A 13,295-nucleotide genomic window follows, 5' to 3' on the forward strand; every position below is an offset into this window, starting at 1 on the left:
GGTGAGAACCCAGAAAGCTGCTTCCCTCCAGGTCAGGCTATTTGTCCATCTAGCTTAGCATCATCTCCCAGTTTAACCAGCTCTTCAGGCTTCCAGTAGAGACCTGTCTTCCCAGGGCTGGATTTATTATACGCAAGCTAAGTAACCTACAGCTTTGGGTTGTAGAGCATCAGACTCTTAAATCTGAGTCGTGGGTTTGAGCCCCACATTGGGCAAAAGATTCCTGCATTTTAGGGGGTTGGAATGGGTGTCCCAGACCGTCCTAGTTCCCCTAGTTTCCAGGGACGTCCTTGATTTAGAGAAGCCATCCCAGTTTCTGATTTGATCCTGGAATGTCCCCCCCTTAGGATGGATGTCCCTATTTTCATTGGAGAAATGTTGGAGGGTATGGAGTTACCCGACCCCTGAGCCGTCTGAAGACAATCCAGTACTGTATAGGAAATAGATTTTTTTAAAAAAAAGTTTACTCTTTTATGATGCTTTTATATATGTCGGAAGCTGTCCAGAGAAGCTGGAACAACCCAGTAATACCATATGTGTGGGGTATAAATAGCAATAGGGCGTCCCTATTTTCATCGGGGAAATGTTGGAGGGTACGGACCCTTTCCAACTCTGGAATGATTTTAAGCTTGGGCCGTCCCACAACCCCACCGGCTGGGAGACGAGCGCGGGGGGAGAAAGGAAAGGGGGACCGGAAAGACTACAACTCCCAGCATGCAGCGGGGCTCCAGGGCAGCTTCCCCACCACGTGGCTTCAACATGGCCGAGTTTGTGGACCTGAATATTTCCCACTTGGCGGAGAAGGCGTCGCTGCAGAAGCTGGTGGAGGCGGCAGCGCACCGTGAGTGGGCAGCAGGCAAAGGGCGAACAGGGGCGGGATCCAGGGCTCGGGCTGGCCTGGGGCGGCGGGCAGGGGGAAAGGATGCCCTCCCTCGCGGGTTTGGGACGCCTGCCTTGCCCCATGTGTCTGTGCCCCATTGCGCTTTTGGAAGAGATAACGCGCGGGGTTGTGCGCGCGCGCGCCGCTGCTCCACTCTTAAATTGGGACTTCTTTTTTAAAGCTACGTACAGAGCTTTTAATTGGAGTTCAAATCTTCATTCCCGTCCTCCCACCTCCACGAGCAGGGACCTAGGCGCGCCTCTGCTCCCTCTCAGCCCGCGCGCTCAGGCTCGGATCCCCGGGGGCGCGGGGATGATCATTTTGTTCCTCGAGACGAGATGGTTCGTAAGCATCGCTGCCGACACGTTGTTGGGCAAGACTTGCCTCGGTTTACCCAGGATTTCAGGGCCGTCCCTAAATGGTCGGATTGGGGAAGGCTCCGCACATGCCCTCAGAGGAGGAGGAGCACAGTCCCTAACGCCGATTTTCTTTTAAGAAGCCGGAGGAGGGCTTACTTTGATGGTACCTGAGAACTTCTGGCACACCGAAATAGACTTTGGTGTTAGCTTCTCAAAATCAGTACAAGAATGATTTTTTTTACCTACACAAGGATAGAAGGGTAGAAATAAAACCACTGCAGTCGGAGAGCTTTTGGTCTGTAGAATGTGTTTTAAGAAACTGCTCCCTTTTCCCTCCCAGACCTAAGCTGAAATATGGAACGGGTAGTTAGAAGATATAATGTTTTTCAGGTTTCTTTTACTGGGTTACTGGCAGATCCTGACATGCACCAAAGCTATGCTTGTTTTCGTTGTATCAAACATGAGGAATTCTGTTTATTCATTAGAAGTATTTATATCCTGGTTTCCAGCAAAAACACAAAAGTATCAGACTTTCTTATAAACAAATAAAACTAACTGCCTAACATATTCCCTGGTCTTGGACTTAGAATCTGAAAAAGACATGACACAAAAAGGAAAGGATGGAGAGGTGAGAGGAAAGCAAGCAAACAAACTCATACAATCCTGAATAGCAATTGCTGGGGGAAATGCGTGTAGAGAGTGTTATTGTTTTTACATCCTGCTTATGGGTTTCCCACAGGCACCTGACTGCCCATTGTGAGAACAGAAAGCTGGGCTAGATAGGCCTTTGATTTTATTCTTTTTCATAGACACTTTCTCTTCAGTTTTTGCCCCCTGGCAAAATTTGGTCCTCTGAGTTGTGCATCTCTGAGTTGTGCATCTCTGAACATGACAACTCAATTCTATCTATCCATCTATTATTTTAAAAAAACCACACCTGTGCTTTGCTTTTTAGTTGGCTATTCAACTGTTGCAATCAATTACGTCGTTGACTATGAAGAAAACAAGAAGGTAGGACTTTTTATTTTAAAACACTATAGGGGCTTGTGCAGGTGCGGCAAAGCAGACCGCTATAGAAACTTTGTTGAATTGAGAAATGGCTGCAATAGAAGCAGTGGGAGGGTTGTATGCTAGCAGCGATCATGCTAACTACATACTATACAGGTGTGCCTTTCTTCCCTCTGGTGTATATACATTGAACATGCAGAAGAGGAACAAGGGCACTGAACTCACTCCAGAGGCCCATGCTCACAGGGGTGTGTGTATGTGTGTTAGGGGTCTTTTTCACATGCTCATTTTGCAGTTCTACTCAAATGCAGGATGCAGGTGGTGCTGTGGTCTAAACCACTGAGCCTCTTGGGCTTGCTGATTGGAAGGTCAACGGTTCAAATCCCCGCGACGGGGTGAGCTCCCGTTGCTCGGTTCCTGCTCCCGCCAACCTAGCAGTTCGAAAGCACATCAAATGCAAGTAGATAAATAGGTACCACTGTGACGGGAAGGTAAACAGCGTTTCCGTTCGCTCTGGCACTCATCACAGTCCTCCGTGCACCAGAAGCGGTTTAGTCATGCAGGCCACATGACCTGGAAAACTGTCTGTGGACAAACTCTGGCTCCCTCGGCCTGAAAGCAAGATGAGCGTTGCAACCCCATAGTTGCCTTTGATTGGACTTAACCGTCCAGGGGTCCTTTACCTTTACCTTTTTACCTCTACCCAAATGGAGGAAGTCTTACCACCCCCTGTGTATTGTGGCTGTAGTAGGCCATTCAGATTAATGGTAATTCAACCAAAACATCGGGAAATAGGCTCAGCAGTTTGAGGAGTTTCAGTAAATTCTCCACCCTCCCACTTTTGTTCATGGAATCATTTTTCTGGTTGGTGGGCATGCTTACTTGGAGGTAAGTCCCACTGAACTCGTTTGGGGCCGCCACACAAAAAAAGGCTGTGGGGTAGCCATAATGGCTGCTATAAGCCACTAGTTACCGTGTTTCTCATATTATAAGACACGTCTTATATTTATTTTTTCCTCAAAAAAACACACTATGGCTTATTTTCAAGGGATGTCTTATTTTTTTCCTCCTCCTCCTGCCGCGGCCGGCATTGCTGCTGCGCCTATCACTATGTCTTATTTTCGGGGTATGGCTTATATTCCTTGAATGCTTAAAAATCCTGCTATGGCTTATTTTATGGGTATGTCTTAAAATATGAGAAACAGGGTATTAAGTGTCCATGACAGTGACATTCAAACATAAACACTCCCATATCGCGTGATTTCTAGCTGTGCTTCAGTTTGGGTGGGAGATAAAAGTGATCCGTGTATAAGGAGGCTAGTACTGAGTCTTTAAGAAAACTCTGAAATTCCATCTTGGCTGAAGTTGAACGTGCGCCAGAAAACATAAATGAGCAGGATCAGCACATCTGAGCCATTAGTGCATTTCACTCTCGTCATCTTTCACGTGAGCATGGATTTCTCACTCATTAACTTTGGGAGGATTATGCCCAACCAGTGGGATGTGTATAGTAGAATTTTTTAAAAAATAATTGTAGAGTTGGAAGGGACCATGAGGGTCATCTAGTGCTAGATATTTATTTATTTTTGCCCAGCATAGGGCTCAACTGACTGAGCAACCCCAGCAGTCATGTGAGTGCTTCAGTGGGTCTGATCATAAATGTGTCTGTATAAGCCCTGATTTTCTTACATGTTTATACGCTGTTAGAGCTTCCTAGTTAGAAGCGAAAAAGCTGACTTGGAGCTGTAACCCTATACACACTTACTGGGATCAAATGCTATTAAATCCATTTGGACTCAGAAGTGAGTAGACAATGTGTAGGAATGCACTTTAAATGTATGTCTTCACAACAAAGACTTGTGCAACATATGTTCATCAGGAGCTCTGAAATTGGGCCCTCCCAATACTTCTCTAGTCTAGCAAGCAGTGTATAAAAAAAAACCATTCAGCTTCCTTTGGTTGCTACTTTACATCATTGTGTTTTTTTTAAAAAAATAGCTTCCTAGCTTTTGCTTACATGCTTCATTTAAAACAACTAAGCATGTTTGTGTGTTGTTTGTTTCCAGGAAATTGTCAAGCCGGTGTCTCCCAAAGAATTGTTTACAGCCCTGCCTCTTGTACAGGTATGTCCAGATGTGTTTTACTAGCTATAATTTGTTCTCAAGCACATGTTTAGAGTATCTACCGAGGGCAGTGGTGTGGGTTTTCTGGATAATTTTTTTCTGTGGGGATTTTTTTCTGGAAAAGGAGAGTCATTTGCATCGGAACTTTTTCTGTGTTCCTTATTTCACTTACGTACTTCCTTTGAGATTTATTGTTGCTATTACTTAAAACATGGAAATAGTAGTAGTAGCAGCTGTACATTTTAGTACTGGCTGTGCAAAGGATCCTGGGAACTGTAGTTTCTTAAGGGTGCTGAGACGTGTTGGGAGACAGAGCTACAGTTCCCAGCCCCTTTAAACTAATTTGCCCAGGATTCTTTGGAGGAAACCATGACTGTTCAAGTGGTATAACTGTGTTTTAAATATACATTGTGGATGTGACCTTAAATGTACTTGTCGTCTTCACTGACCTATTCTTGTTGGTATCTCAGGCCTGGGTCACCAGACTGCTATTTTTACACATGAATGAGTTAGCCCTGGCAGTAAGTGCATTAAAATGTGACCAGGCATTCATAGAAAGCTAACTCAAGTAACTGGTGATTGCTTGTGACCTGCACAATTCAGGTCTGCACCAAAACAGGTGAGGATGAGCCACACCCCCACAAGGAGAGAACTCTATTGTCGTCTTTCTGACTGCAAGGAGATTAAACGTGTGCTTGTCAACTGGAGAGCAGGGCTAATATGGTAGGGTCTTCAACTCTTACTCCAGGTGTGGAGAAGCTTTGGCCCTCGAAATGTTGCTGGCCTTGTAACCTGCATCAGCCCCAACCAGTATGGCCAATGGTCAAGGGTGACGGAGCTGTAGCAACTTCCTTCAGGCCACAGGTTCCCACTGTGGACTCCCTCTGCATAATGCTGAAGGGTGTGAGAAACTTTCAGAGATAAAATGGAGGTTGAGTTTGGGAGGATGTGAAATCAAAGGCCTGCACATTTCAATAATAATAAGTATGCATGCATACGAAAGCTCATACCTATGACAAACTTAGTTGGTCTCTAAGGTGCTACTGGAAGGAATGTTTTGTTTTGTTTTGACTACGTCAGACTAACACGGCTACCTACCTGTAACTAATAATAATAATAATAAAAGTAATAATAATAATTTATTTGTACCTCTCCCATCTGGCTGGGTTTCCCCAGCCCCTCAGGGCGGCTTCCAACAGAGATTAAAAATCCATTAAAACATCAGTCATTAAATACTTCCCTAAACAGGGCTGCCTTCAGATGTCTTCTAAATGTCAGATAGTTGTTTATCTCTTTGACATCTGGTGGGAGGGTGTTCCGCAGGGTGGGCGCCACTACCGAGAAGGCCCTCTGCCTGGTTCCCTGTAACTTGGCTTCTCACAGTGAGGGAACTGGCAGAAGGCCCTCAGCACTGGACCTCAGTGTCCGGGTAGAACAATGGGGGTGGAGACGCTCCTTCAGGTATACTGGACCGAGGCCATTTAGGGCTTTAAAGGTCAACACCAACACTTTGAATTGTGCTTGGAAACATAATGGGAGCCAATGTAGGTCTTTCAAGACAGGTGTTATGTGTTCTCGGTGGCCGCTCCCAGTCACCAGTCTAGCTGCCGCATTCTGGATTTGTTGTCGTTTCTGGGTCACCTTCAAAGGTAGCCCCACATAGAGCACATTGCAACAAGGCAACCGGGGGGGGGGGTAAATAGCAGTAATGGTCAACTGTCTCGCTTTCCATTGATGGATTGCAAATTAAGGGTAATTCTGGGAGAAGTTGTTAGTAGAAGTGGGCTTGTAAGCAAGGAGCTGCTTAACTGCAGCAGTTATAAGCGTCTTTAGTGAAAACTGAGTCTTCTCCAGCAGGAGGAGAGTCCTTGAGGCCTTTGTGTAAGGGCTTATTACTTGACTACGAACAGCACAGTTATAGCCCTTTTGTCTGACTAAAAATAGACCTAGGTTACCAACACTCCTGACAAATTAAAGAAAGGGCAAAGATACAAGATTTGTGTGGGCACCAATTCTGAACACAGCATCATTCTTCATTTTTGTATTAATGATGAGTAGGAGGCTTGTTGCCAAGGTTTCTGTTTCACTCCTTTCCCTCACAGCTGCTTCTCTTCTTCTTTGCAGGGGAAATCCAAGCCAATTAAGATTTTATCGAGGCTAACGCTGGTTGTTTCTGATCCATCACACTGCAATATTCTAGTAAGCTTATGATGCAGTTCACATCCTTTTCTATTTCATAGAAAGAAGAAGAAGAGTAGCTTAGAATCTGTTGTGCTTTATAGTGATAGACTACAACTTTGCTGGCCTCTGGAACTCTCTTCCACCAGAAATTTGAATGGCCCCCCCAATGTCTAAATATGTAGTTTTTTAAAAGTCTAGTAAAATTTGCAGACAGTAAAGAAAATCCATAGTTCTTGAGTAATAAATGCTCCAGAATCATCGGAAACTTAAGAGAAGAAGCAGCTTCAGGTTTTTTTTGTAGCTGGAGTTAGTGAGGTCCCATGCCAGATGAAAAAAGGCCTGCATCTAGCCAATGTTGGATGGATTAGCCGACAATCTGGCTTCATGAGCACTGGAAAAACTGGACTCGCTTGCACACCATGGTGAACCCAATTTACCATGGTTTACTTGGTAAACCAAATTTAACAGGACTGTGCAAATGTGCCCACTCACAGAGGCATTTGCTTTGCTTGCCTCCAGTTCTGTTAGCACAGCACAGGAGCCAAGAGAAAGTGCCTTGGATTTAAAGTGCTGGAGGAGACATGTTGACTACAAGCAGCTTCTTCCGGTCCCTTCAGTTACAGTTCCCTGCTGTTTGTTGGGGCATTGGCTGAGCTGGGCTGTGTCCAGGCTTAAAGCACCAGCTTAAATGGAGGTGGGTGGCGCTGTGGTCTAAACCACAGAGCGTAGGGCTTGCCAGTCGGAAGGTTGGCGGTTCGAATCCCCGCAACGGGGTGAGCTCCCGTTGCTCTCTCCGAGCTCCTGCCCACCTAGCAGTTCGAAAGCACGTCAAAGTGCAAGTAGATAAATAGGTACCTGTAAGGGGGTGGGCTTACAGGGAGCAGCCACCCCCCATCAAATCCAGCTCCTCTAGCGGCTCAGACAGCAGCGAAAGGACAGGAAGGAGGAAGTGAGCGGACCGGACCGGGGCTCAGGCAGCATACAAGAGCCCTTCTTGCAGTCTGTGATATCAGAGAGGAAGGAGGGGCCAGCAGAAAGTTCCAGCGGGGAAACAGCAGAGGGGCGTCCTTTCAAATTCACCCCGGAACTGAGGCGATCAACGGCTCGCAAACGCAGGGGGAGGAGATTTGGGGTCCCCAAACTACTCTGCTGGGGGAGGAGCCGAAAAGCGCCATTGGGAGAATCTGATAGCACTGAGTAGACATGTTTTCATGAAGCTCTTGCATTGTAAATAGCTTTCACAATAAAAGCCTTAAAGATAAGATGGTTTGGAGCGTCGTTGCTCGAGGGTAGCCAGCAACCGCCCTGACAGCACCGCTCCGGCGGGAATGTAAACGGTGTTTCCGTGTGCTGCTCTGGTTCGCCAGAAGTGGCTTAGTCATGCTGGCCACATGACCTGGAAAAACTGTCTGCGGACAAACGTCAGCTCCCTTTGCCAGTAAAGCGAGATGAGCGCCGCAACCCCAGAGTCGTTCGCGACTGGACAACTGTCAGGGTACCTTTACCTTTAAATGGCTAGTCTGATAAATGGTTTTTTTTAAATGACACACTTCGTTTTCTTTTTTTCTGCCCTAGAGATCGACATCTACCAACATAAAATTTTACGACATCTTTGCTGTGTTTCCTAAGAGTGGAAAACTGTTTCATGTAAGTTTTAAAAATTGTCCCGTCCCCCGAGCATTTGAATTGTGAAAGAAGTTGCAAAAACTCAGAAGCAGCTAATGGCACTTATTTCTTCATGTGGTGTAGTTGCTGCTGTGGATCTCAGGTCTGCCAATGAGCAGCTCAGGGATTGATGCCCGAGAGTGACTCTCCCCAAGGCACTTGTAGATTATTGACTCGCTCTGTGTTTTTGCTAAGACCGGCCCTCCGAATGCTGCTTGCCTGTCAGTCATCTGACATCACAGTGGTGTCAGATGACCCAACGGGACATTTTTCCTTGGTGGCCACAGCTCAAGCTGCATCTGATGAGGAAGATCCCTTTCCTTGAAGAGTTGAATTCAAGCCAGCAGTTCAAAGATGGAATCAGGAGTGTGCTTCAAGTGTGCTCCTGGATTCCTTCATTCTAATCACGGCTTGAAGGTGGGAAAGTTGGCTGTGATTTGCCTGGTAAGCCAACTCCAGGTGTCAGGCAGGCCAAATTAGGCCCCAAAGGCTAGTCAATATGAATTGCACACTGGCAAATGTTGTAGGGCGTTGGAAGCTAGGAATCATAGAATCATAGAGTTGGAAGAGACCACAAGGGCCATCCAGTCCAACCCCCTGCCAAGCAGGAAACACCACCAAAGCATTCTTTACATATGCCTGTCAAGCCTTCACTTAAAGACCTCCAAAGAAGGAGACTCCACCACACTCCTTGGCAGCAAATTCCACGGTCGAACAGCTCTTACTGTCAGGAAATTCTTCCTAATGTTTAGGTGGAATCTTCTTTCTTGTAGTTTGAATCCATTGCTCCGTGTCCGCTTCTCTGGAGCATGTATTCAGGTCTCTTATTGGTCATGAACGCTTTGGACGTAACTCTTGTTTTCTCAACCTTGGTCCTCTGCTTGTAATATCATCCTTTGCAGGGTGATTTGTAAGATCACCGAGAACCTTTGAGTGTGTCCAATTTTATCTCTGTTTAATAAGCCAAGATATTTGCAAGCGTTGTGCCCCTGCACACCCCAGCTTTGTTCATCCCTTCACATGAGCGAAGGAACAAACAGAAAAGTAATTATGGAGTGCAATGCAAGGCAATGCTAGCCCACTTAGGCCCATAGTTTTTGACGGATGTCCTCCAAGTAGGACTTGGTGGGTATTACCCATTGTTTCACATTACGTGTGAGCCAGGAAACTATGGTCAAAAGCTTCAAAACGAGCCAGGTTTCAAAGCTATTGGATGACGTTGCCTTCATATCCTGGCTCGTCCTGAAACTATTAACCACAGTTTCCTGGACTGGACTTAACAGAAAACTGTAGCCGGTCACGTGCTTCCTTCATATTGGCTTAGTAAGCCAAGATACTGTTGTCCAAACACATTTGTGAAGGGCTTTGAAGTGTTCAAAGTGCTATATGGGGCTGGGAAGCTTGGTGCCTGTAGGCCACTTTTGGCACTTCAGACCTCGTATCCAGCTGCTGAGACTCTCCCCAGGCCACCGGCCTTCTCTCTAGGCTACCCCCTTCACTTCTCTGCCTCCTCAAGGGCCTTGAACTGTGAGAGTGACTCCTATTTGCTCTCCTGCGTGAGAATCTCTGACTCCTTTCGCCTGACTGAAATGCAGCCTGTTGTACAGAGGTCGGAGTCACGTCCATTGTCCCAACCTTTTGCCTTTGTCACTGCAAGAAGGTTTATACCCACAATGCATCCTGCAGTGTTACATGCATGCTATTACTACTGCTGCTGCTTCTAGTGATTGACAAGCAGCGATGTAACGCAGATTTCTGTTCCTTCCGATTTGAGGAGAGATTTCACTGAACATTGCTTCTCGGGCGAATGCCAAGGCAAGAGAAAAAATACTGCTATTATTTATCTAGCAACAATATGGGGTTTTTAAACTGTAAACGCACAACATTTGCACACTGGGACAGGAACTACCCGTGTTTCTCCGAAAATAAGACACCGTATTATATTTATTTTTCCTTTTAAAAAACACACACTATGGCTTATTTTCAGGGGATGTCTTATTTTTTTCCTCCTCCTGCCGTGGCCGGCATTGCTGCTGTGCCTTATTTTCGGGGTATATTCCTTGAATGCTTAAAAAGTCCTGCTATGGCTTATTTTATGACTACGTCTTAAAATAGGGGAAACAGGGTAGTTGGGTTTTCAAGCGGTATATTTGGTATGGAGAGCACTCCTCTATCCATCCAGCAGATGGCAGTGTTGCCTCTTGTTAAAGGAAGGAAATAGTTTTGCAAGAATAATAGGCCACATTTAAGAATTCTCCCCACCTTGCCCTTACCCCTACCCCAGGGTTTTCTTTTCTCTGTGCATACTTCGTATTTTTCCTACGAGTTAAGTTAAGCCAGAGATTAAGTTTTCTAGCATCATTGTTCCGGACGGATGTGGGCCGGCTTTTTTGTTGTTGCTGCTGCTGCTGCAGTTTGAAGAACTCCCTTTCTTGTGAGTTTTGTGTCCCTGGCTGATGCAGATTCAATCAGCTGAGTTTTCTTTCTGGTGGCAAGGAAGTTGCTGGCGGTCGAGCTTTAACGCTGCCCTAGACACTCCCTGAGTGTCCTTGGCCCAAACTACATCCTCTATCCTAGCCTCTCTTCTGCAGTGCTGTCCTGCCTTACAGGGTTATTGTAAGGATCACTGTATGTGACGCTCAAGAGGGGAAAGCCCATGGATATACTATATTTTATGAAGGGAGTGTATGTGCTTTTCAAATTCTCTGGAACACAACCTTTTTTAGTTGGATTCCTCCTTTGCGTTCCTTCCTCTCAGTTAGACTACCTCCCCAAAGTTTTGGGACTCGTGAAGAACGTGTGGTGGGCGTTGCCGCTCAGCGAGTTGTTCAAAGAGAACCTCCCTCATCTTTTGGCCCAGAAATATTCCTTCCTTCCTTCCTCCCAGCAGTTAGAGGTACAGTTTGCTCCAGGGTTTTACATAACCATCCTCAAGCATATGAGATCTCTGCTCTTTGAATGCTGTTCTGATTAACCCCCTTCCGCTTTGACCTCCAACATGCAATGCTGGAAGAAAACACTAGGTCTATTGCAGGGATGAAAAACTTGTGGTCTCCCAGGTGCTCTTGGGCTTCGTTTAGTTTATATACCTGCTTCGCATATCAACTGAAATCTCTAAGCAGCTTGGTATATCTCAGCAAAATAGTACCGATATAAGAAATGCAATTCGGATTCTGCATTCTGTACCTCACACCGGCTCCACATTTTAAGTAACGTAATTAAACAGCAATAAATGTTTTTAGACAATGTACATTTGTAAAGACAAGAGCCACAAAAGCAGATCCTGTGGAAAACATCCAAATGCAGCATAATTACAGTATAATATCTTGGAAATCTCATACATCTTATAAAAAGAGACACATAATCATACCGTCACCAAAATCACATACACAAAACTATAATGTAAACACAACAGCCCCCTAATACACTTGATTCAACTACCAAGCTCTCTGTACACCCACCCAATCCACTCAGTTCTCGCTTCAACGAAACCCTTAAATTTTCAACTAAGAGTAATCAACGTACAGAATAGAAGTCATCCAGTAATACTGCTTATTTCCATCCTATGAAGATAGGAGCTGACAATGTTGGTGAGGACTGATGGGAGCTACTATTCAGCCACGCCTAGAAGGCCACAGCTTACCCTATCTCTGGTCTGGAGCATAGCTGCCAAGTTTTCCCTTTTCTCGCGAGGAAGCCTATTCAGCATAAGGGAATTTCCCTTTAAAAAAGGGAGAACTTGACAGCTATGGTCTGGAGTAGAGTCCTTGGATGCTAACTCTTTCCTTGACACTTGGGCAACAATTGCTTTCCTGTCAGCTCTCCTGCTGCAGGGCATAATACTAGAACTTGTAGGGAAACTATGCAAGGATGTCAGTGTCCGCCAAGTAACCCTCTGCTTTCAAATTTGCAATACAGGTGGCCTGCACAACCTTAGACGTAGATATTGTGTGCATCAACGTAACAGAAAAGCTGCCCTTCTACATCAAGAGACCCTCTGTGAATGTGGTAAGGTGGCCTGCAAATGTCGTGCGCAGTTCTGACATTCCTCTTCTTTCTCCTTTTGTTTTTCTGCTTGTCCATTAGCAGTTTTGTCCTCTGTGGAGAAGAGGATCAGGTATCGTGTTAGAAACACAGATATATAAGCCCAGGCACACAATGGACTCTTGAAACCAGGGTTACAGTTGCCAAAACGGAATGCCTAGTTGCCCATTTGGGGGCCAGGCAGCTCGAAATTCGTATTTTTCAATATGACTTTTTGGTTCCTGAAATTCATTCTGATTGGGCAGATAAAATAATAATGGATGGAATTCTACAGTAATTAAGCAGTATATAAATAGCATTAATTAATTAACAAGGTGAGCATGAGGTTTTGTGGCACTGCTTGGACTTTCATACACCCTGCCAAAATCCAAATTCTCCTGTTGAAACTTTTTTTAAGAAGAAGAAGCAATACCAGATTTGCAGAGGTGTGGAATTGCCAAACACTTTACAGTTTGGAAATCCCAAGTGCGTGAGCATGGAATACAGTGTCCTTTTTATGTTATGTGTATCAGAGGAGGAGGAGAGACCTTTGTTTTTCTAGAGAGCCGTTAACTTTGTCCCACTGAGTGACTCTGCTTTTTGGCGGAGAACAGCGAGGAAAACACATCAATAATATGCAATAGCTGTGAGACGTTGACTGTGTTCACACTCCCTTCAGCTTCTGTTTGCTTTCCTTTCATGTGAAGGCAATAGATCGAGGCATCTACTTTGAACTTACTTATGTGCCTGCCATCAAAGACTCCACAATGAGAAGATACACGGTTTCAAATGCACTCAGCCTGATGCAGATCTGCCGAGGGAAGGTGAGGCTAAAAACACGCAGGTTTGCCCCATTTCTTTTTCATCGGAACTTTTCCCCCCTTCCAGTTAATGTTGTTTTGAATTAAGAATAGGCAGGTTGAACTGTTCCCCTTTTTCCTTCTGTTGGTTTTCGATCATCGCAGCAAATGATTGCTGTCTGAGAGCTCGGTGTGACTGATATGTTTCTGGCTTTGCAAACTTTCTCGGAAAAGCTGCGGAACTCCTGAAGGAGGG

General features: G+C 45.4%; 1 protein-coding gene across 2 annotated transcripts in view; it reads left to right on the forward strand.

The window, feature by feature from the left end:
• RPP30 (ribonuclease P/MRP subunit p30) overlaps nucleotides 1-13,295 on the forward strand; it is a 25,733-nt gene continuing 12,438 nt past the window's right edge. Inside the window, exons 1-7 of one of the 2 annotated variants that reach the window (XM_035137853.3) lie at nucleotides 1-841; nucleotides 2,195-2,250; nucleotides 4,314-4,370; nucleotides 6,495-6,569; nucleotides 8,127-8,198; nucleotides 12,135-12,224; nucleotides 12,947-13,063. In XM_035137853.3, coding sequence (XP_034993744.2) covers nucleotides 715-841; nucleotides 2,195-2,250; nucleotides 4,314-4,370; nucleotides 6,495-6,569; nucleotides 8,127-8,198; nucleotides 12,135-12,224; nucleotides 12,947-13,063 — 594 coding nt within the window. In that variant the 5' untranslated portion in view covers nucleotides 1-714. The remainder of the gene's footprint in view (nucleotides 842-2,194; nucleotides 2,251-4,313; nucleotides 4,371-6,494; nucleotides 6,570-8,126; nucleotides 8,199-12,134; nucleotides 12,225-12,946; nucleotides 13,064-13,295) is intronic. The other variant, XR_004693889.3, reaches the window with a different exon arrangement.

Source organism: Zootoca vivipara, chromosome 5, assembly GCF_965207765.1.
Source record: "Zootoca vivipara chromosome 5, rZooViv2.hap1.1, whole genome shotgun sequence".
NCBI lineage: Eukaryota > Metazoa > Chordata > Lepidosauria > Squamata > Lacertidae > Zootoca > Zootoca vivipara.